Source organism: Phacochoerus africanus, chromosome 4 (genome assembly GCF_016906955.1).
Source record: "Phacochoerus africanus isolate WHEZ1 chromosome 4, ROS_Pafr_v1, whole genome shotgun sequence".
Classification (NCBI taxonomy): Eukaryota; Metazoa; Chordata; class Mammalia; order Artiodactyla; family Suidae; genus Phacochoerus; species Phacochoerus africanus.
Genome location: NC_062547.1, coordinates 40,416,125 through 40,441,699, shown reverse-complemented (window position 1 = coordinate 40,441,699; position 25,575 = coordinate 40,416,125). Strand labels below are relative to the sequence as shown.

The window sequence follows — 25,575 nt, the reverse complement described above, 5'->3', positions numbered from 1 at the left end:
CCTCATAACTTCCCATAACTTACATTTCCATTTATATGCTCATGGTTTCAAATTTATGCATTGAACCCAGATCATCTCTTTTGAATTTCAGGCCTGCGTAGTCAGCTGCTTATTGGATATTTTTACCCATTCACCTCATAAGCATTAAACTCTTAGCTGACTTTTGAATCTGCCCTTATTATTCCCTATTATCTGCTCTTATTCCTTATTAATAATGGTTAGTACAACATTTTGTACAGTTGCTAAGTCTAAACCTGTCGTCTGTGACTCTTCCCTTTTTCTCACTTCTACAGCCAGCCAGTCTTTTTTTTTCTTTTTTTTTAACGTAGTGATAGATGTTTTTATTAATTATCATTTCTTTCATTATATAATTCAACTTGAAAGATGAGCTCACATGCCCAGAGTTTGCATCTGGTACACACCTAACAAGAAGTCTGGATATTGCCTAGGTTCAGGTTTGATGAATGCAGTGGCTCAGTGACATCATCAAATACCAGTTCTTTTTATCTTTCTTCTCTGCTAGACTTAATATTTGGATTCTCTCCTTGATAAAGTACCTGGGGCAGTTTGGATCACCATGTCCTCACACAACTACGTACAGAGACACAGGCAGCCAACTGTCCTATGAGTTCTACCTCCCAAACATCCTTTGATTATATCTCCTCCTTTCCATTCCTGTAGCTGTCACTCTACTAGAGATCCTGTATTATTACAGCTATCTCTTATTTTGTCTCTTTCTTATTCTCCACATCGCATTCCAGGTGACTTTTCTAAAACCAAAATCTGATCAAGTTGTCTTCCTGCATAAAAATTTTCACTGGCTTATTAGGATAAAGTCTAATTTATCAGGGTGGTTTATTCAGCAGTATTTTCTATGGTCCCTGTTTACCTTTGTAGCTTTATAGCTCACTGTCCTCTCAAGTTGGATTATCCTATGCCCCTCCATGTCCACTGCCCACTCTACCTACAACATTCTTTTCCCTCCCTCTCCTAACTTACTTGGTCTTTAGTTCTGTTTTTTGGTTTTGGTTTTTTTTGGGTTTTTTTTTTTTTTTTTTTTGGTCTTTTTCCCTTTTCTAGGGCCACTCCCATGGCATATGGAGGTTCCCAGGCTAGGGGTCCAATCAGAGCTGTAGCCACCGGCCTATGCCACAGTCACAGCAACGCGGGATCGGAGCCACATCTGCAACGTACACCACAGCTCACAGCAACGCTGGATCCTTAACCCACTGAGCAAGGCCAGGGATCAAACCCGCAACCTCATGGTTCCTAGTCGGATTCGTTAACCACTGCGCCACAATGGGAACTCCTTTAGTTCATATCTTACATAATTTCCTTGTTCCTTTGCTATAGCCAAATCCGAATGAGCTTTTTTTTTTTCTTTAGCTCTCTCCTCATCTTCCTCTTTCTTAGTATTTATTACATCACAAATAATTGCCGCTTTGTCAAAATTGTATAAATGTAAGTTTGAGTATCCACAGTCTGTAAATTAGAATAACTTATCTGGCACATATTTGGTGCTCATAAACATTTACTTTTATAGTAAATAAGAGAGGGTAATATGAACTAGTCTTGTATCTCATGATTTTTTACATATTACGTACCTTTTTAAAAGATTTGCTTCAGAGGAACATGTAAAGATCTAGTACCTCTTTACATCAGTATAAGTTTAATATTAATGAATATGTTCATTTCAGGATTATGTCATCCTTTTAAAATAATTTAATAGGAGCTGTCATTGAAATTCTTATTTTAATCTTAATCACAGTAATGGAAATCTTTTTTTTTTTTTTAAGAGGCTACAAGATGGAACTTGGTTAATTTCTCTGATCTAAACTTTTGTTAATCCCCCACTAGTAGTAATCTATACTGTTGGGCTTGATATTTATACTTAGCCTTTAAAAATTACATTTTGTTATAAAGGGAGATAATGCTAATTGTTGAGTATTTCATTTGTTACAGTCTACCCCGATGTTTGCACCATTAGCCTTGTGGCAGTAAGTGACGTGAACAAACATGCTGATAGGATTGCATTTTGGGATGACGTTTATGGCTTCAACATGTCCTGCATGAAGAAAGCAGTTATTCCAGAAGCTGTTGTGGAAGTTTTAGATCCAAAGACTCTTATTTCAGACCCCTCTACTATTAAAGTAGGTATTTCACTAATTTTATTTTCTTTAACAGTATGGCTATTTTCCTTAGTTTTCATTTATGAGTTTAGTATTTCAAACTAATATATTGGTTTTTGTATATGGGTCTTCAATATATTAATTATCTTCCTGTTTTAATCAGTCTAAAGTAACTTGATGTTATAGTATTTACTAGTTGACCATGTCATCCCTTTGAAATCACTTCTCTTTATGTTTTAAAGTTCCATATACTGAAAGGTTGAATCATTTACTTTATTTTTTAACTTTTCAGGGCTGTACTTGCAGCATATGGAAGTTCCCAGGCCAGGGACTAAATCAGAGGCACAGCTGCAGGCCTTTGCCACAACCACAGCAACGTGAGATCCAAGCTGGGTCTCGACCTACGCCGCAGCTCATAGCAACGCCAGATCCTTAACCCACTGAACAGGGCCAGGGTTCAAACCTGTGTTCTCATGGATAATAGTTGTGTTCGTTACCACTGAGCCACAGAGGAATGCCTGAATCATTTACTTGAATTTACTAATGAAGGCAAAAAGTCCAGCTGTACTATCATTTCACCTTTATCACTGCCTCCTGGCCTTATTCTTGCTTCTCTTATATAGCTAGATTACTCATTTTTGTCATATATTTCATGCAGTTTTTCTCTCATTCATATTTCTTCGAGCCTTTTCAGATTAAGTAATTACCGAAGTAATTATAGTGACTATGCCCATGAAACTAAAACCCTATTATGTTCACATTTTTCAGTTAATTCCTTTTATGTTTTATTTTTTACCATGTTAATCTTTAGTTTTACTGTCATTTTTGCTGTGTTGAATTTACAGGGGTTGAATAATAACTTTTCATTGAGTGAAAGTCCTTTTTAAAAGACTCCTTATAGTTTATCTGTTTCAGTTAGAGAATCAAACAAATAGGTTTGTTTTCTGTTAGGTCCAAATCATTATCTCTACTTTTTAGTCACAGTGTTACTTTCATAGCATCAATAATTGTTCTCAGCACAAAGTGGAGATTCAGTATTCATAATTTTATTAAATGGATAAGGTATTTAAAATTAAGGGGAGGAGTTCCCATCGTGGTGCAGTGGTTGATGAATCCAACTAGGAACCATGAGGTTGTTGGGTTCGATCCCTGGCCTTGCTCAGTGGGTTGGGGATCCGGCGTTGCCATGAGCTGTGGTGTGGTTTGCAGACGCTGCTCAGAGCCCGTGTTGCTGTGGCTGTGGCGTAGGCCGGCGGCTACAGCTCCGATTCGACCCCTAGCCTGGGAATCTCAATATGCCGCAATAGAGGCCCAAGAAATGGAAAAGACGAAAAAAAATAATAGTAATTAAAAACAATTAAATTACATTAAGGGGAGATCCGTGGTGGCTCAGCAGGTTAAGGATCCAGTGTTGTCACTGCTGTGGCTCTGGTTACTCCTGTGGTGCAGGTTAGATCTCTGGCCTGAGAACTTCCGCATGCTGTGGGCACGTCCATAAATAAATAAATAAATAAAATTAATATGAAAAGTTTCTCAATAAGAGCAGGCATATTCAAATTGTATTCAGCTTTTAAGAAAAAAAAATACAGTCTGATTAATGACTATAGGACTGTTTGGTGTCCTGATAACACTGAGTGTGAGGGATTTATTTGGATTCTTTGACCTCCGGGTAGAGGTATACAGTTGTCGCCAACTTAGCCACGTAGAAAGAAGAGGTTGTCTCTGGACCAGGTTTCCAGGAGGATGACACTATTCATACAAAAAAAAAAAAAAAGAAAGAAGAGGGTTGTGTGGGGGTGCTAATTTATCTCTCTAGTTACCTCTTGCTAATGCCAAAAAATGCTATGCGTAAATAAAATTGTCAAAATAGAAAACTTAGGGCTGATAAACAAAGGTGTTTAAAAAGTATGCATGCCCTTTCTCTTTCTTATTTGTTTAGGTAAATGTAGGTTTGTTGTGTTCCCCAATCTTTGTACAAATAAAAGGCAACCACATTGTAACTTCTTTAAAATTTTCTCAAAATGGAGTTCCCGTCGTGGTTCAGTGGTTAACGAATCCAACTAGGAACCGTGAGGTTGCGATTTCAGTCCCTGGCCTTGCTCAGTGGGTTAAGGATCCGGCGTTGCCGTGAGCTGTGGTGTAGGTCACAGACACGGCTCGGATCCTGCGTTGCTATGGCTCTGGTATAGGCGGGGGGCTACAGCTCCGATTCAACCCCTAGCCTGGGAACCTCCATATGCCACAGGAGCAGCTCAAGAAAATGGCAAAAAGACAAAAAAAAAAATTTCTCAAACTATTGAAAGTGGAGATCTGCCTCAGGTAGTCAGACCAGTGGTGTTCCCTCTATTATAAATTACTCGTGGAAGTCAGCTATTGACAGCCTTTATGGTCACACGGCTGTAGCTGAGTCCATCTCCTCTCCATAGTAAAATGAAGAAGGATTTGAACTAGGAAGGGGACAGAAAAAGAAGGATATTTGGCCATTTTTTTCCTGAGGTGAATCTTTATAGTTGGTTTTGCTCATTGGTTGGAATTGTGGTTTTTCCTAATACCTAACAAACTTCTTTTCAAATGCAGTTAGACAAATGAATTCTAAAACACCTTGTCCTCTTAATTAGCATATGTTTTCACTTTAGCATTTCCTATAAAAATATTGACTGTTATCATACATAATGTATTGGAAATGTATAGCACTCCAGGTAGACAAAATGATTTTAATTGGAACACAGGAAAATGTTTTCTATTTGAAAGTATTTTAGTGTTCCTTAGAAAAACTTTAACTGGCACAACAGAGCCATGATTTGATATATATTATTCTTGTAAGAAGTCTAAGTAAAAAATATTAATTTGATTTAAAGAAAAATTAACTGAATAATAGTGCTAGTAGTCCTTAAATTTGAAAATAATCCCAGAAGTAGGATGTGAATGATTAAAGTTTGCAAAGCATTGGGTTTACAGTTATTCTCTTGAATTAAAAAATGAGTATTTATCTGTTTGTTTTTAGATTTGTTCTAATTATTTTTTCTAATTTCTTCCCTCCACTATTTTTAATGGGTAGCATATAGATTGCCATACAACATCTGTCTCAGATTTGGAGTTTTCTTCAGATTTCACCCTGAAAATCACCAAGACATCTTTGTGCACGGTAAGCTATTTCATTCTACTTTCACAAATCTCACTAATAGTGTGGTTGATTGGCAGGCTAATGAATTAATTACCAGGCTTGTGATAAATGAAAAAGACTATTGCCTTTGACAGTCTATCTTTGCTTTTGTTGAGCTCTTGAACAAATCTGTTTTAATAGGTCAGTAGACTTCAAAGAAGTTAGTTTAGTTCAGAAGAGAAAGTATTAAGGAACTCTGTTTACATAATGATTTTTCTTTGTAGATTTTTCATTATTACCTATCATAGTTAATTGAGAGCACGCAACTTTATCTTCACAGACAAAAGTTCATGTCCTTCTTTTCCCAGTAACTTTTCATGCTCAGTTTAGATGGAAATAAGATGTTTATTTGTTATAATATGTTATATTCTTGTGTGAAAAATGAGGGAACCAATGGTTTGCCTTTCTTTAAAGAATCAACCTAGTATATTAGAAAACGTATTTGCTTTAGAAAAGTTAAGCAAATCTGGATTCACATTTGGTTCTGCCAGTCACTAGTTTGTTGCTTTGATCAAGTTACCTAGGTAGTATCTACTTCAGACTAATCAACTGCTTTAAGAAAAATGGTAGTAATTCCTCAGTGACTCAGAGTATTAATAAAATGTGGGGCTTCAATTAAAGTATGAATTTACATAGATGTTATTGATATAAGTACATTATTTTAAAAAATTAATTATATGGTTTTAAAAATATTAATTATATCTTCAAAATTAAAATTTTTATTGAGAACTGTATTGAAACAGATGATAGTCATGTTAAATTTGACTCTTCAACCTGTTTCTTTTGAAATTTTTCTCAGATTGACATACAAAAGATTGTGAGTTCTTTAAAAATTTTTTCAGTTCATTTTGAGCCAATAATTATTTTATATCCAAATGAATGGATATAAATTAGTAATGTTCTTTGAAATTTTGAGTAATTCTTCTTTTTCATTGAAGTCAGTTTTACAGTGTTAGAAAGGTAAATACCTAGATTCCAGTTTTATGATTACCCAATTATATTCACTTCTTTAATTGGTGAAAAGCAAAATTTCATTCTTCCCATTCATTTCTCCCAGATTTTCTAATTCTGCTTTTTGGTAACTGATGTGATTTGGTCAATTGAAATTACAGGCTAAATTCTTTAACTCCTAGACTTACTCTGTGTTTTGATATTAGTAATCTTTGAGAGTTAAAAAAAAAAGACCTCTTGGTTAATTATGATTAATCTATAAGGGTAGTCTTAGAAATTACTTGTATCAAATATTATTTCAGGTATTATTATTTCAAATCTACTCTTCTCCATAAATCAAAGTAGAGCAAATGTAAAAACTGTAGTGAAGACCTCAAAACTTGTTTATTTTTATTTGTGCATATTTTTGAATTTCATATAGATGAATTTATTGAGTTTCATAGAAATTTTTTTATTTTCTTGGTACTGGTCAGGATCTTAGTTTCAGACGGTGGAATCCCAATCAGCTTGTTTAAGCAGAAAGGGATTTATTAAAAAGAGCAAGATGATTTCCAGACGCATTTGGTGAGCTAAAGGAACAGGCTCCATTTTGAACTTGAAGAAACACCTTCTAGAGCCACACCTTAGAACTGTCTTGCTATAAAAACTGTCTCCACCACTGCAGGCCTATAAGCCCTGATGCCCCTGGCCCACTTAGTGACTGACACCACTGACAAGTCCAGATGAATAAAACCCTCACTACCATCCTGTTCCTTTCTCCCCTGTCCCCCACCCAAAACGTACTGTCCATTTCCTCCTTCCAAATCTTCATTCAGCACCTCTGCTTGGCTGAATCTAGGTCATGTTGTATCCTAGTTACAGTAAATCCTGGAGTGTAGTTTTAGCGGCGGTAGTGTTGTGCTGCAGAAAGGGCTTCTTAACACGTGTGCTGGGTTTGCCCTCTGTCAGAAAGTAGAGTGTTCTATGAAATCTTTTGTAAGATGCGGTGGGGTAAAGCGAAGAAGCAGTTACTTAGAAAACATCTTGCTAACGGTTCATAAAATAAATTGAGATAAAGCGCAGATGTTCACAGACAAAGTGAACCAGAGTTCAAAGCTCTGGTGACAAGATGCCAGGATGCTCAACGTAGTTCCTGGGGAAGGAGATTGGTGGTGCCACTCTTTGCTGCTGGGGGCCTGCACTGCAAGACAAATGCTGAATGCTATTTTTGTTTTTCACCTTTTTTTGGTAAAAGCAGGAATCATCTTCAGATTTCTTTCTGTTAGGTAGAACATGTACTAATGTAGGTCTTTCATAAAAGCAACATGGTGTAAATCAAACTTTAGAAAAATAGGAGGTACCTATATAGAATTCTTTCTGTTTCTTACTCTTTAGGATAGAGTATAAGAAGCTTTATGTTAAAAGAAATTGTATTTATCCTTTGACGAGCTCAATTTCATTGTCTTTTTTTTTCTTTTTTTTTTTTAGTCATTCTGTATATATAAAAGAGTAAGATAAAAGGAAAAAAAGGGGAGAAAAAAAAACTAATAAGGTCTGTTTAATCCAAAGATTGTAATCAGGAGTTCCTGTTGTTGCACAGCAGAAACGAATCCCACTAATAACCACGAGGTTGCGGGTTTGATCTCTGGCCTTGCTCAGTGGGTTAAGAATCTGGCCTTGCCATGACCTGTGGTGTAGGTCACAGCTTGGATCCCTTGTTGCTGTGGCTGTGGCGCAGGCCGGCAGCTACAGCTCCAATTAGATCCCTAGACTGGGAACCTCCATGTGCCACAGGTGCGGCCCTAAAAAGCAAAAAAAAAAAAAAAAAAACCCACAAACAAACAAAAATTGTAATCAAGATATTTGTATTGAAAATAATGTTATCAAACAGGTACTGCTGCATCTGTCCCTGTACAGTCAGTTCCATAACTGTGGAGAACCTTGTAGAATTACATTTTTATTCCCAGCTTGCCAAAATGATTTTCATATAAAAGTTTGGCAATGAGGCAGGCCTGGAGTTTGAGAGGAGGGGACTTGTTTGTGTCTGATCTCTGCTGAATAGCATAGTTCTCCAACTCACCTTGAGAGGAATGGATAGTTTTCAAACCATATTTGTTGGCTCCATGCCAAGTAGTGATAAAATTTTAGTACTTAACAATTATGCTAACTCTTCCGAGATTATTCTGTCAAATAGTCAGTGTAAATTATCCTCTGACGGTGATACTATGTAATAGTCATTGAACACTTGTATATTAGACAATGTGCCAATCACTTTAAAAGCATTACCTCATTTAGTACTTACAATAACTAGTTGAAGTGGATACTAATAGGAAGAAAAAGTAAGTTACTGTAATGTTTTGTGAAATATCCTTACTCTTCCCTGACCCAAAGAAACCTTCTTGGTGGGAATGTACACACTGTTAAAGGAACATTGAGGATCTGTATGATTGAGTTATTCCAGGTATGAAAGAAAGGAGATTGCATTTGAAATAGTTTTGAAAAAAAATCTTAGTCCCAGCCAATAGTCAAGCAATTGTTGGGGAGGAGAGGGAAAGAGAATGTGTAATCACAAGGTGCTCTTCCTCAGGGACAGGAGTGGCAGATTTATATGAGAAAGTAAGTCCTATATCCCATCCTCTTTGCAGCAGAGAAAAAAAATAGATCCTTGAAAAACTTTTTCTTTACCCTTTTAGAGTAAGTACACTTGTAGCTATTTGATTAAGCATCTACAGTTCTTAGAAACTTCCTTTCCTTCCCAGTATGCTTACTCTGTCGTGAGCCTGCCATGAGTAAGATTTTGTGGCCTGATGCTTTTATTACATTTTTTACTGTTTGTGAATCCCAACCACCCACATGTCTACTCCAGCTATCTTTTGCTCTTTGCGGTGGCGCCAACTCCTTATGCTCTTCTCTTACCAACCGTCTGGAGCTATTATGCAAACCTCATCTCTAAGGCTACTTGGGAGTAATCCGTTAACAGAGGTATTAAAAAGGATGAAAGGATGAGTGCCTAATTGGAACTTTGTTTCTTCATTACATAATGAGAAGAATTAGTGGAAGTATGGAAAATTTTTAAAATGTCTGATAAAAGAGATGGAGACAGTTACTTTGGGGAAGAAGAGGTGCAGCTTTCTTAAAGTGAAGAAAAAGATATCCAGCCTTGTACTGCTAAGTACAAATCCTCAAATTCATTAAATGCTTTTTTTTCTTGCGCTTAAAACTTGAATGCATAGCTGCAAAGTAAGATGGACAGTTTCTCTGATTAGTTAAGCCCATTTTAAATATATGCATAACCATTTATTTCTTAATGAGATTCTAAATTTGTGGCTTAATTAAAATATTAGAGGAAATTGGATTTTTCAAAGTAACAATATGCTAAGAACATCCCTTTTGCATTTAATTTCGATAGCATGTGTGCTGTAGACTGATAGTATTTTTTAGATGGCTTTCTCAAGTTTGTTAGAGCCTCTAATGGAAAAATCTCTTTTCTTTGTGGCCTCCCCCACCAATGTACTCGTAGACACACAAACACAGAGGGAGACACACACACACACCACAGAAGAAATTTGATAACATTTTTTAATTTAATGTTTTGCATTAACAAACATTATTTTGTGTTTTTAGAAATTTCATATGATGTGTTATTTATATGTAATGGCTTGAGTCCTGGTTATCTATAATTTTTGAACAGAGATTTTCCAGTGAATACTAGTAATACATACATAGCAATTTTTTGAGCATTTTTTACTGTATCATATGATAGTTGATAGTTTAGGTCAGATCACCTTTGCTTTTATGATGGGGTATGAAGGTTTAGATAGCAAATGGTTTTCTATCTATCATATCAGCCTGTCTAACCTAGCAATAAATGAACAATAAAGTCCATTATTTTTCTGGAAAGTTTATAGGTGCTCAAAAGCGAATAGTTTAAGACTATATAATTTGGAACTACTATGTTTTATCCCGTGAGTTATGGTTTATTTTTTAATGCCATTTGTGTGGTTGTGTAGTGTTCTTACTCTGTGTTCCAACAGCATTTATATTGGCATCTGTGTGTATAAGCTCCTTAAAGTTGTAGACAGGCATCCTTTTTTATAATCTTAGGTATACATAAAATGACTTCTCATACTGCCTTTTATGTAAAAATGAGTCATTTACCTTAAGAATGAAAATATTTAAGATGGTTTTTATGAGATTACATGCCCACATACATAAATAATATCATCAACATGTAAAGATTTTAAGTGAATAAGTATGAGTTCAGTGGCATTTGAGAGATACTTCATTTTTATTATAACGTTAAAAATCTTTGTAGTAATATAAAAATTGATGTTAACAGATACTTCAGTTTGTTAAATAAATATTAAATGCTGGCTATGTGCCAAGTACTTGTCTGAAATCTGTGGGCACAAAACAAAACAAACTTATCCTCTGTCCTAAAAAGGCACTTAAGTGAGAGGAGACAGATAATGACAACATTTTAGTATGAACATAAAAATATAAATATAGAGGAAGTTCCTGTTGTGGCTCATTGGTTAGCAAAACTGACTAGTATCTATGAGGATGCAGGTTCAATCCCTGGCCTTGCTCAATGGGTTAAGAATCTAGCATTATATTGAACTGTCGCGTAGGTCACAGACATGACTCAGATCCCGTGTTGTTGTGGCTGTGGTGTAGGCTGGCAGCTGTAGCTCTGATTCGACCTCTAGCCTGGGAGCTTCCATATGCCACGGGTGTGGCCCTAAAAGACAAAAAGACAAAAAAAAAAATACGTGTGTGTGTGTGTGTGTGTGTGTGTGTGTGTGTGTGTGTGTGTGTGTATAGAGAGAGAGAGAGAGAGAAAGAAACAAGGTGATCTGGGGTTTGAAAGCACAAAAGTGAGGTATTTTTCTGGTGTAAAAATTATAGTTGTTAATCAGATTTTACAGCCAAGATTCCATGAAGAGAAAGAGAAGAAAATTTTTAAGATTTATATTTTCAACAAGAAAGACTTGTGTTTCCAAGGACGAAAAGATTGACAGAAAAGCTGAAGTCTGGTAGCCATGTAATAAGTTCACTTTGGGATAATTTCTACTTACCTATTTTTAATTGTCTGGTCTTTTCTTCATCTATGTTTCTTTTTATACCAAAGAAAACTTTATTAAAGTATAGATACTGGTTATTTAAAAGTACATGAGAAGAGTTCCCATCATGGCTCAGTGGTTAAGGAATCCGACTAAGAACCATGAGGTTGCAGGTTCGATCCCTGGCCTGGCTCAGTGGGTTAGGGATCCGGCGTTGCCATGAGCTATGGTGTAGGTCACAGACGTGCCTCAGATCCCACGTTGCTATGGCTCTGGCGTAGGCTGGTGGCTACAGCTCCAATTCGACCCCTAGCCTGGGAACCTCCATATGCCGCAGGAGCAGCCCTAGAAAAGGCAAAAAGGCAAAAAAAAAAAAAAAAAGTACACGAGAAGAGACAAACATACAAAGGCATTATCATACAACTGATTTCTAAACTCAATACTTTTAAAATGCAAAACAATGATCATTACCCTCAAAAGTCAAGTGGAAACAAATTGATTTTTAAGTTGGCCTTATAATTCTTTTCCATCAGTTTTGCTTACGTATGTCACTAGGTTTTTCAATTTCATCCCTAATTCTTTTCCATCAATTTTGCTTACATGTGTCACTAGGTTTTTCAATTTCATCTCATATCAGAACTTTCTTGATGTTTTCACTTCTCAAATTAGTATATAGTCATTTCTTGCAGTTAACATCGCCAACTATTAGGAAGCTTCTCTAAATCATGAGAATTCAGTATGGTTGCTGCTTTGGAAATAGTTACCATTTTGGATTATCTACACTGTCTCATGTATTAATGGGCAAAATATAGGGTCTGAGAGCAGGAGGACTAAGAAAAGACAATATTGTCTTTTATGGCAGCCCTGCTTAAAAAAAAGAAGAAAAAAAAAACTCCATTATTACTTTGATGCTATTACTAGAAAAGCAGTTTCTGCCAGACCACAGGTTGGCTATGTAATTGTTCATTTTATATTTCCTTTTCTAAGGAATGGCAGACTTCAGCTATAAGATTGCTCTACCAAGTAAGCAGAGACCTTTAACTTACCATATACTTTAAGTATAAGAAAGAAATTATTTTCTCAATTGGTTTAGCACTCTTGTATCTGGAAAGGTAGCAAAACCTACTTTTTCCAAAATTAGAAGGAATTCAGAGGCTGCTTCTAAGATGCCTAACTATCTTCTATCATCAGCCAATCATGAAGGTGGACCTTCATGAACTCACTAATTTAATAAATGCAAAAACGAACTCATCTATCAACATAATATTGAGTCCATAAGAAACGAAAAAGTAAATGCATAAGGTAGGAATTGGCTTCTATAAAACAAGAGAGTATATATCCTCTTATATAACACAAGAAGAATATGTTTAGTAAAAATAATCCATCATAAACTTCTAAAGAGATAATTCTGGTTTACAAGTAAGTTTGCTTAAACTGACGGTGACTGAATGATTGAAATTTTTCTTCTCCTGACATAATGCCCATTCATTGTAAGCTAAGGCCTACTTAGTTTCTTGTAAATCTCTAATTTCCTTGGAATTATCTACTACACTTTACTTTACAGTCATTAGAAGCTGGACCTGCCCAGCCTGCCTGTAAAACCTCTCTTTAGAAAGGTACAAGATGCATTATGAGGCATCTTATAGAAATCTGCACTTCGGAGCAGCATATGAAGAACCAGCAATTGACCCTCCAGTGTAAATGCCTCTCAATTTCACATTATCACAGAAACAGTGTGGTTTACGAACCACTCCTTCCTTACAGAAAATTGAGTAGCTGTAAAAATTTTTATTTAGTTTCAAAACCTTTCAGATCCGAACACCAGCTGTGGCATTTGGTGCATTAGCACACTCAGGACAGAAGCTGTGTTTAGGATGAAGTGAGTTGGGATCATACTTCATATAGAAACTTTTTGGAATTGTTGGAGATCTTATGAAAAACTTCTGTAAGGATGTACACTGTACTCCATAGTCCACTTCTTCCCAATGAGTTAGGAGCCTTGCTTTACCCTGGTCCGCAAGGGTGGTCCTTTTACTGCAGGCAAAAATACATTCATCCCCAGCTAATGTGTAGCATTTTTTAAAGTCCAAGCAACAGGGACACTCACCGTGGGCAACTCCAACATTCATGTTTGCTCTGCCCTGCTCCGCAGCAGCGGAGGCTTCTGGGTCTCCTCAGGAGGAATGCCAGTGCTCAGCCCCATTGCAGTGCAGAGCCTCTTCATCTGTATTCTTTCTGTGGGTAAGGTACTGCCGATAAATATTTTCATTTAAAATACCGTGTTTTTAGTTTTAGAATTCCTATTTGGATTTCTTGCGTTATCATTTTTCATCTTTTAAACCACTTTGGTCACTCTTTTTATCTAAAATTCCTTAACATATTTATAATTGTTTTAAGGTCTGTTTGCTCATTCCATGAGCTATCTGTGATGCTACTTCTGCTGCTTTTTTTTTCTTTTGATTATGGGTCACATTTTTCTGTTCTCATATTTTGTAACTTTATATTCTATGATAGACATTGTATAAAAGATAGTACAGACTTATATGTGGGTCATATTTTCTCCTAGAAGGTCTTCCACTTACTTCTGTCTGGTGGCCAGGATGAGGGCTGATTCCTTCATATAGACCTGGAGTTGAACTGGATCAGGGCTGGGTACCACTGCAGTTAATTTACTGTGTCTCGAGCATAAGAGATGATTCTGGTTTACATATAAGTTTGCTTAAACTGACCATGACGGAATGATTGAAAACACAAGCCTCTCTCACTTGCCATCTTCCTGGAAGGACCATCAAAATAAAGCTGAGTTTAGGAAGGAAGACAAAAATTAGGATATTTATGTATCAGTTTATAAGGCCTTGCTCTGTAGGACCTCCTTAAAACAATAAAGTCTATTTAAACACTGAAGGAAAGAAAAAAACAGAGATCTGATTTTCAGAGGGTCTTCAGTGAAAACCACAGCAAAGAGATTAGAGAGGAGAGGAAAGGGTCGGATGGATATGGGTTTGACATGATTCATGACCTAGTTGAGATTTGGTAGTACCAGCTAAAAATTGTCACTTGCCGTCTGCCTCTACAAGGATTAGGTCACTAGCCACTGCAGTTTGGAGTTGAGAGTGGAAATCAGGAATGAGTTAGGTACCCTGTGCTCCAAGAAAAACTGGCAGAACAGGCCTTCAGATAGATAGATATTGTCAGAAGCTTTTATGAGCCCATTGTTTTTAAAATTTTTTGTTAAAGTTAATTTACAAGGTTGTGTCAATTTCTGCTGTATGGCAAAGTGACTCAGTTTATACTCTTTTCCATTATGGTCTATCCCAAGAGAGTGGATATAGTTCCCTGTGCTATACAGTAGGACCTTGTTTTCTATGCACTCTAAATGTAATATTTGGCATCTACTAACCCCAAACTCCCAGTCCACCCCTCTTCCTCCCCTCTGCCTCTTGATAACGACAGTCTGTTCTCTATGTCTGTGAGTCTGTTTCTGTTTTGTAGATAGATTCATCTATGCTATATTTTTTTTATTTTTAATAATGATTCTTATTTTTTCCATTATAACTGGTTTACAGTGTTCTTTCGATTTCCTACTGTACAGCAAGGTGACATGTATACATTCTTTTTTCTCACATTACCATGCTCCATCATAAGTGAATGGATATAGTTCCCAGTGCTATACAGCAGGATCTCATTGCTTGGCAACCATAAGTCTGTTCTCCATGTCCATGATTTTCTTTCCTGTGGAAAGGTTCATTTGTGCCATATATTAGATTCCAGATATAAGTGATATCATGTGGTATTTGTCTTTCTCTTTCTGACTTAGCTCGCTTAGTATGAGAGTTTCTGGTTCGAGCCATACTGCTGCAAATGGCATTATTTTGTTCTTTTTATGGCTGAGTAGTATTCCATTTTGTATATATAACACATCTTCTTAATCCATTCATATGTCGATGAACATTTAGGTTTTTTCCATGTCTTGGCTCTTGTTAATAGTACTGCTATGAACATAGGGGTATGTGTATCTTTTTGGATTATAGTTTTGTCAGGATATATTTCCAGGAGTGTTATTGCTGGATCATATGGTAATTTTATTCTTAGTTTTTTGAGGAATCTCCAGACTGTTTTCCATAGTGGTTGCAGCAACTTAAATTCCCATCAGCAGTGTAGGAGGGTTCCTTTTTTCCACGCCCTCTCCAGCATTTGTTATTTGTAGACTTATTAATGATGTCATTCTAACCAGTGTGAAATGGTACCTTATTACAGTTTGGATTTGCATTTTTCTAATGATCTAGTGATACTGAGCATCTTTTTCTGTGCCTACTGGCCATCTGAATGTCTTCCTTGGAGAAATGTCTATTTAGGTCTTAGACTTCTTTGCATCAAAGGCTCTTTGATGGTTTTAATGAAAAACATGGTTGTTTAGTTTACCCACTGTTTTGTCATTGCATCAGAGTGAGGAGAGGGTCTTTTGCAAACGTCTATATCATTCTAGAAAGAGAAGTCCCTAAATGCATTGTTTAAAAAGCCCAATCTGGAAAGTAAATCTAGGCCTACACATTTAGGATTTCTTTTTAAGTTAGGGAAAGTAAATGAAAATAAACAAAAGTTAGTAACCTGAAAATAAATTATTTGTTACCTCTCAATTCTCATTTTTTTTCCATTTTTTAAAAAATTATATACTTGGTAAATGCAGAAACATATTTAAGAGGCATTGATATTTAGCTTTAGATGGAGTGAGAACAAGTTTTGAGTTACTGTTTTTTAAGGCTACTGCAAGTATTACTTTAAAAAGCTTTAAAATGTCTACCACTCAGAGTTCCCGTTGTGGTGCAAAGAGATCAGCAGAGTCTCTGGGGCACTGGGACATAGGTTTGATCCCCTGCCTGGCACTGTGGGTTAAGGACCCAGTGTTGCTACAGGTATGGGGTAGGTCACAACTGTGGCTTGGATCTGAACCCTGGCCTGGGAACTCCATATACTGCAGGGCAGCCAAAAAGGAAAAAAAAAAGAAAAGAAAAGAAAGAAAGATTGAAAGGAAAAAAAATTATTAAAAAAAAAAAAAGTTTACCACTCAAACTGTCGTGATTCTGTACTCATAGTACTCCTTGTTTTCATTTTATGTTTTAATTAAGCTTTAAATTTTTCTAACGACTTAAGAAGAAACATCAAGATGAGCCCATTTCTTTGCAGTTGTGTTCTTTTAAGTCCCTTTCAAAGCTTTTGAAAAATCTCTGACAGTAGAAGCCTACTATTTCTAAACTCATTGCTTGGTATTAAATCAGTTCTTAGTACTTTGAGTGTAAATTGACCTAATTTTGACCTTGCAAAGCTAATCAGCTAAGGAAACTAATTATTAAAACACATCTGTGCTGCTTAGAAATAGTTAAGATTTGTCTTGAACTTGCATCATAGATTTTAATGGGACATCTGGTATATATTTTAACAGGCTTCATTAAGTAAATTTTATGTCTTAGAGGGAGAGCATTTCTAATTATATGATTCCACCGCTACAGTCAGTTTTAGGTTTCTCCTTAAGTGGAAGTCCATATAACCTAGAGCCTGGTCCTGAACTTTCTACTCTTTTCTGAAACCTTTGGAATTCGGCCTAGATGAGGTCGAGAATTCTTACATCCTTTCACTTATTCCCAGGAACTGGTTTTTGAGTGATGTTGTGTGTTAAGAGCTGCAAGGCACTGAGAATATAGTAATAAGCCAAGACAAACAGCTCTTCTATTCATCAGGCATTAACGGGGGAGATAGATATTAAAATTTACTTTATGGGAGTTCCCGTCCTGGCGCAGTGGTTAACGAATCCGACTAGGAACCATGAGGTTGCGGGTTCGATCCCTGCCCTTGCTCATTGGGTTAACGATCTGGTGTTGCTGTGAGCTGTGGTGTAGGTCACAGACGTGGCTTGGATCCCTTGTTGCTGTGGCTCTCGCGTAGGCTGGCAGCTACAGCTCCAATTAGACCCCTAGCCTGTGAACATCCATATGCCGTGGGAGCAGCCCAAGAAATGGCAAAAAGACAAAAAATAAATAAATAAATAAACAGGGATACTCTAGACACAGGAATGATCTTCACGCTGAGGGAGATGGAGCAGGAGAGATTTTATCACACTACTCAGAAGGTTGAGGAATTGAAAACTTGTTGCTTATTTCTGAAGTTTTCCTTACTGTATTCTCTTGGGTAACTGAAATCAAAGAAAGCATAACTGAAGATAAGCAAAGACTCCTGTATTTTTAACATAGCATGACACTCTATCACAAGCCATCTACACCTGGAGGCCAGCCAGATTTGTTGCCATTGCCAGAGAAACTGGTTATTTTGAACATAAGGAGGGATGGTTTGGTCTCCCGTGATTTTTAATTGTCTGAAATTTCTCCATTATGTGACTTATCCTCTCTGTGATAGATGACTCTACTGTAAAATGATACTTTGTATCATATTTAAAAACATTCCATCGGGTTCTGATATTTTTTAGATTCTATTAAAGTCCAGATATACCCTGCGCATTGCCTACAAAATTTTGGATATTGCCACTTTATCCCGTTATTTTTCATGTTTCCCAACCATAGAATGTCTGCCCTTCTAAACTGAACCCCTAAGGATTTTAGCCTTTTAAAGTCTTGAATTTTTTCAACCCATTCTCTATGTTTAGTTGCCTTCTTATCTACTTTTTTTCCCTCTCTCCTTGGAAACACACCACTAAGAAAAACTTAGTTTTTAGAAAGATATCTTTCCCACTTCAGATTCCTTTGAGGTATATGTTCATTGAGTAGGATGGTGGGAAGAATCACCTGCAGAATTAAACCATTACTTAAGCTGTACAGAGAGAATGCAGAAGTTCCCACAATGAAAAACCCTGCAGTTGAGCAAAATAACTTGTCCTTAGAGTCCACAGAGGTTCTTACGCTTGATCCTCTTTCGAAGGCTGTGCTGTAAATAACACCTCTGAATCTGCATTTTTAAAATTAAAATTGATTCAGACACCTCTGATCAGGTTAAATTATACAAGGATTTGAAATCAGTTGTTCCAAAATAAAATTTGAGTGGAAGTTCTTAAGTGACGTGAGAACTATAATTTAATTCTAGGTAGGTTTAGGATCATGCTTGAAGTCAGTAATGCCCAGGGTCAGAATAAATTTATGAGAAAAGTAATCACACTCAAGCAAGAACCAAAATACTTTTCTTAAGCACAGCAATAAGCATAGAAATCAAATGATCAATAATAGTGGACTCCTGATTAGAGATGTCAGGGAAGTTCACCCCAGACTTATCTCAGAGGCTGCCAATTAGCATTATTAGGTTGTGATAATAAATGAGTTTGACCAGGTATTTTCCTCTTTGATTCAGGCAGTTATCTCTGAAATAATGACCTATATGGAAGTAGTTTTCTCAGTTCAGAGTCCCTTTGACTTTTGCTCTAGCAGAAACCATTGTGAATATTGGCATTCAGATCTTCTAAAAATCGTAAAGCATCGAATGTTTCCAGACATCTGATGTATATTTATGTATCCACAGGAAGGATCGGTCCTCGTGGAAAGATGTGTCGAGAATTGGAACAGTAAAATTTTGTTTTATATACCAGATGGCTCAACTTAATATTTACCATTAATCAGTCTACTTTCTCTTTTGTGGAAGACTGAATGAAAAAGGAGCCAATCTTGAAATAGAAGGAAATTTCCCAAAAATGATTTAGATCAAAGAGGAGAGTTTAAACAGTGATACTGTAGCACTGTGGTTAAAAGTTTCAAGCTTTAGACCCAGTGGGGAAAGTTTACCAGTATGATTTTAGTAGAGGTATTTAACTTCTCTAAACTTCAAAGTTTTCATCTGAAAAATGGAACTAATACACCAGTGCTTACCTCCTCCGTATTATTTTGAATACTAAATGAAGTAGTGCATAAAAGCATTTACCACTATGCCTGAAACATAGAAAATGCTCATGAAATGATCTGATTCATATTTCCATCACTTTCCAGTCTTGCTGCATTTTTTAAAGAAAGGATTGTTTGTTTAGTTTGGTTTTTGTTTGTTTTAATTTTTCAGCTCTGCCCATGGCATATGGAAGTTCCCAGGCCAGGGAGCAAATCCGAGCCACAGCTGCAACTTTTGCCATAGCTGTGGCAACTCTGGATCCTTAACCTACTGCACCACAGCGAGAACTCCTGTTTAGTTTTATTTTTGACTTATATTCATTTGCTTATGAGGATATGGGATTGTGTGATTTCATAGGTTGGATTTACTTACTCCATCAGGATTGAATAAGCATCACTGATTTGGCTGTCAGTACTACTTCAAAGACCAGTTTCTTTACAGGCAAAAATAGGCAGTATGCTCTTTCACCTGTTCATATCCATGATATCTAATGTATTAGAGAAAGGAGACCATCTTTCAGAATGCTGCACTTAATGCAAATCAGGTGCTTCTCAAAGCAGAGTCACTTCGTTTCTCCCCACAGTTTTGCAAAGAGTCACATTTTAAATTTCTGGATCACTAAGCCAGCGACATAACTATTATAGCATGTCCTTTCCTGTAGCAAGTGATATGTCTCAGCTGTCTCCAAAAGTTGCACCTTAGTGTTCAGTCTGATTGTCTTTTTCTCTTCTCTTCCTCATTCTTTTGTTCAACATGGATATGGGCTGGGCCAGACCGAGTCCTAGGGCCCTGAAAGATGTAAGTCATTGTCTCACTCAGTGTTCAGAGATCACAATTAAAAAAAAGTCTGAACTTTTACTAACTAGTATAATTACTTTTGAAACATAGCAGCCTTAAATGACAAACAGAAAGGAATACTACCAGATTTTTGGTTCTCACCCCAGATGTTGGATACTTTTTAGAAGGGCTCCGGTGGGGAAATGGTAGCCATCATTTTACTTCACTTTTCTTTTTCTTTTCTTTTCTTTTCTTTTTGACGACGCCAGGATTTATTTGGGGGTGGAGGGCCGGGTTGCTGGGATTTTAGATTCCCAGCGACTTCCAAGACCCTGAGGGTGGAGTTAGGGGGATGGCACAACACACCTTCACACTGCAAAGGAGAAACTCACAGCGCAACCCTCTCCGCGTTCTCCGCGTCTCTACTTCACTTTTCAAAAGAGAATAAAAATCCCATTCATTTCTGGAACATAAAGTGTATCACATAATCTCCCTGCCCCCCTTTTCTTGTCTGTCAGAGTTTCTTTTGGTGTTCCGTCTCTTAGTTTACACTTCTGTAGGTTCATGAAGACAAGTAGCATTTGGTAGAACTTGATCTCCTAGCACAAAAATGAGTTTTAATAATTTTCATTTTTAAATCTCTGCAGCAGTCACAAAACAAATTTCCTTTTTGTTCTGCCTTGATAATTTAATTTAATATGTCTCCTATTTTGTTCTTAAAAATATCTCAGATTCTTTTCAGGTTCCCTTGTGGCGTAGCAGGTTAAGGATCCAGCATTGTCACTGCAGCCACTCAAGTTACGGCTGTGGCATAGATTTGAACTTCCACCTGCTGTAGACAAGGCCAAATAATAATAACAGTAATAGTGATGATGTTTACCTACTACTGATAGTATTTTCTGGCATTTGAGGAATTAGGAATGGGCCACAGATCCTGTATAGCTTTTAGGGAACATTGGAAATGGAATAGAAGGAAACAGTTAACCATTGATATCCTGCAATGAGACACTGATGACATGTGAGAAAGCAGAAGATAACAGTGGGCTGCATAAGTTTGTAAGTGGCAAGTACACTCACACAGACACAAAAAAAACCTTCTCAAGAAGACTTCATTCACTCGACATGTTTTGAATACTCATGCTGTGTTAGGCACTGTGAATTCAACAAGGAATGTAGTCTCTGACCCCAAAAGATCTGCATTTAGTAGGAGAGGCTGACATATAAATAGATAATTGTACTGTGTGTTCTGTAATAGAATTTAAATAATACAGGTTTATGTAAAAGATACCCCTAACCTGACACACACTTACTTCCTTTTCCTTGACAATCCTGCTCATATTTAAGGTTTTACCTTAGGCATTGGCTTCTTCCAGAATGCCTTCTTAATATCATATGCAATGAATTTGTGGGGAACGATTGACTAATATCAAGGACTATTTCTCTAGAATAATTGACATCAAATAACAGTTTTGAATTAAAAATAGGAAATTACAAGGAAGTAAAGCATCATGGTTTTCTTCTCCCAAAGGTCAGTAGGAGTTGAGCCTGTGATATGACTTCATTCTTTTATTTGTCCACTTAATTAACAAATCTTTATTAATTTCCTGTAGTCCCTGAACATCCCAGGCTATTTCATGCCTTTGTAACGGCACGGCTATTTTCACTAAATGTTTGGATGCCCAGGCATTGTGCTTCAGCAATGAGGGTAGGGAAGTGAACACAGATGCAGGGAGATTGCCCTCAAGGGCCTATTGGGGTTTCCAGTTGAACAGAAGACATTGAACAAAAAAGCATTATGAATATGGTGAGTGATATTATAGGGAACACAAGGACATTGAATGGATGTATTATGATCTACTCTGTGGGCTTAGGGAAGGCTGCCCAGAGAAAGTAACATTTAAACCGAGACCTAATGAGTGACAAGGAGTAATTTAGAGAATGAGGGAAAGTATTATGGGCAGGGGCCTTAGGAGGGAGAAAACAATGCAGTGATGAATCTGCCCGCTCTAACAGTGCAATGTGTAAAACAGAGTCACCCTTTTACTAAGACCAATACTATGAAAGCTGAAAGAAATACAAAAATACTATCTGTTTGAAAGTATCAGTGAGATATATTAGTATGGTATTATCAGACCAAGACTCAAAAAAGAAAATCTAATGAAATGAGATTCATTTGGGACTGCTTTTGCCCTTTAGGCCCTTAGCAATTCAGAGCAAGCAGCTAAAGGACTTGTGTAGCACTTGTGATAGCCTCGCAGAGACAGGAATATAAGAATGGAGCCCTTATAAAATTCTCCAGTGCTTTGCATTGAGACCCAGAAAGATCACACCCAAGAATAGGGTAAAACAGAGGTAAATGAGCCCCTGCAAGGAGTGCAGCCCAGCTTCAGATCATCTGGGTGGCCTAAGAAATTCTCAAACCCCATTACTAGATTTAGATGACCTTGGCTTTGGCCAGCCCCCTTCCCCAGGTTTTTTTGCAGAAACAAAGATTCTTTCTAGAAGAACATTACTATAGATAGGCCTGAAGTTATTGCTACAGTTTTTCATGTATAATGTTCAGCACATAATCAAAGATAATGAGTCACACAAAAACATAAGACAACATAAATCAGGAACCAACTAAAACCGGAAATAAAAATAGAGCTCCAGATATTGTAGATATTAGATGTATCAGATGCAGACTTTAATAATTGTGCTTACTAAGAACTTGTAAATTTCAAGGACAAAGACAAAAGAACTTGTAAATTTCAAGGAAAAAAAGTTGGAAACATTTAAGAAATAATAACATAGCAGATTTGAAAAGAACCAGATACTCAAAAACTGAACTAAAAATGAGTTTAGCAGTAAATATTAAAATCCCTAGTGTAGAGAGGATTATTGAAATGGATTTTATGTCAGAAGGAAATATCCAAAAGGAAGCACAGAGAGATATCGGGATAAGGCATTGGGAAGGGGAAGAGGTATAGAGGATGCAAGAGTAAGTCATAATACATGCTTAAATGGGAGCCCCAAAGGGGAAAGGTGGGAATATTCTGTATAGTATTTGAAGAGATAATGGCTCAGGATTTCCCAAAACAGGTGAAAGACAATGAGCTGCAACTTAAGAAGCACAACATGGAATTCCCATTGTGGCTCATTGGGTTAAGAACTCACCTAGTGTTTATGAAGATGCTGGCCTTGGTTGGAGGGGTTAAGGATCTGGCTTGGCTGTGGCTGTGGCATAGGCCAGCAGCCACAGCTCCACTTCAGCCCCTAACCTGGAAACTAAAATGTGCCACAAGTGCAGCCCTAAAAAGAAAAAAAAAAAAGAAGCACAACATAACCTGAATAGGAATTTTTGCTTTTTAGGGCCACTCCTGAGGCATATGGAAGTTCCCAGGCCAGGGATTGAATCGGAGCTGCAGTTGCCGGCCACAGCCACACAGGATCTGAGCTGTGTCTGCAACCTGTACTGCAGCTTGCAGCAATTCCAGATCCTTAACCCACTGAGCAGGGCCAGAGATTGAACCCATGTCTTCATGAATGCTAGTCAGGTTCATAACCCCCTAGCGATAATGGGGACTCCCTGTAATAATTTTTTAAATTATCCATTTCTTAGGAATATAACCAGGAAAAATGAAAACATATATCCACACAAACACCTGTTCATGAATGTTCATAGCAGTGTTATTTATAACAGCTAAAAAGTAGAAGTAATCCATGTTGTAACGCCTGAAGAATGAATAAACAAAATGTGGCATATCCATTCAATGAAATATTATCTGGTTATAAAACAGAGTGAAGTATGATACATGCTACAGAATGTGTGAACTTTAAAAACATTATGCCTAGTGAAAGAGTCCAGCTACAGAAAGATTCCATTTATGTGACTTTCCATTTCTAGAATTTCATTTATATGAACTGTTTGGAATAGGCAAATCTATAGACAGGCAATGAGAGAAGGAGTATGGATACAGGATTTTTGGGGGGGTTGATAACTTTCTAAAATTATATTGTAGTGATGGTTGCACAATTCTAAATATACTTTTTAAATATTGAGTTATACACTTTATTTAAATGGGGTAGTTTTTATGGTATGTGAATTATATCTCAGGTGAAAAGAAGTAGTCCACACCTAGATGCATCCTACTAGAACTACAAAAACCAAGGAGAAAATCTTAAAAGACTCAGCAGAGCTTTACGTAAAGCTTTAGAATTAGCTTCAAACAAGCAGAAAGTAGACTGGTAGATGATTTCTCAGTAGGAACAACAGAGTTGGAAACACTGGAAAGATAAAGTTGGAAAGGTAAGTGAATAATGACCTCTTCAATGTGCTGAAAGAAGATAACTGCCAACCCTGGATTTTATCCAACTAAAATAACTTTTAAGAATGAAGCTGAAATAAAGGTATTTCAGTTGAACAAATAAAAAGAGAAAAAATTTGCCCCAGGAAACCAACAACTAAAGGGTAGGTAGGTAAAGAGGAAATGATCCCAGATGGAAGGCCAGAAATGAGGAAACTAAAGAGTAACAAAAGTGGCATATATGCACATAACAGTAGTTTCACTCCTAGGTATGTACTCAGCAGCATTGAGTGCGCGTGTTCACCAAAAGACATTCTTAAAAGAATGTTCGTGAAAGTGTCAACTTACAACTACTTAATACCTGTCAACAGTAGACAATAAATTGTACAGTCACACATGTCTTACAGCCATATAACGCCTTGGGTAATATGCAGTAGTATAAGTGGATCTCTAAAACAGTAATAAGGAAAATTAGCCAAGCACTAAAGACTATATCACTGTGCCGAAGTGTGTAATTGAGAAAATGAATTTGTGCCCTTGGAAATAAGGATGTGAAGAGAGAGAGAGCCTTGTGCACTTTTTGTGGGAATGTAAATTGGGACAACCACTATAGAAAATGTAGCTTCCTCAAAAAATTTTTTAAAAAAGAACTACCATATGATCCAGCAGTTCTACTTGTGCATATACAGCCAAAGGAAATGAAAACAGGATCTTGGAGTTCTCATTGTGGCGCAGTGGAAACGAATCCAATAGGAGCCATGAGGTTGCAAGTTCAATCCCTGGTCTCGCTCGGTGGGTTAAGGATCTGACATTGCCGTGGGCTGTGGTGTAGGTCAAAGATGTGGCTGCATCTGATGTTGCTGTGGCTTTGGTGTAGGCTGGCAGCTATAGCTCCAGTTGGACCCCTAGCCTGGGAACCTCCATATTCCGCGCGTGTGGCCCCCCCCCCAAAAAAGAAAACAATCTTGAAAAGGTATCTGCACTTCCATGTTCATTGCAGCATTATCACAATAGTGAAGATAGGGAAATAACCTAAGTGTCCATCAGCGGATAAATAGGTAAAGAAGATATGATGTATATGTAGCATGGAATATCATTCTGTGGTAAAAAGGAGATCTTGCCATTTACCAAAACCTGGGTTGACCTTGAGGCTGTTATGCTAAGTGAGGTAAGTCAGAGGAAAACAAATACTGTTATCCTCTCACTTGTACACAGAACCAAACTCAGAAACAGATCAGAACTAGTAAGTGAGGGATGGGAGAAATGGGGAAATGTTGGTCAAGATTACAAACTTCTAGTTATAAGTTGAATACATTGTGGGGACCCAGTGTACATCATGGTGATTGCAATTA

At 37.0% G+C, this 25,575-nt stretch overlaps 1 protein-coding gene across 1 annotated transcript in view; it reads left to right on the top strand.

Annotated features, from left to right (window-relative positions):
- PRMT3 (protein arginine methyltransferase 3) overlaps positions 1–25,575 on the top strand; it is a 135,279-nt gene that overhangs the window by 77,144 nt on the left and 32,560 nt on the right. Inside the window, exons 12-13 of the mRNA XM_047776135.1 lie at positions 1,963–2,150; positions 5,188–5,274. Coding sequence (XP_047632091.1) covers positions 1,963–2,150; positions 5,188–5,274 — 275 coding nt within the window. The remainder of the gene's footprint in view (positions 1–1,962; positions 2,151–5,187; positions 5,275–25,575) is intronic.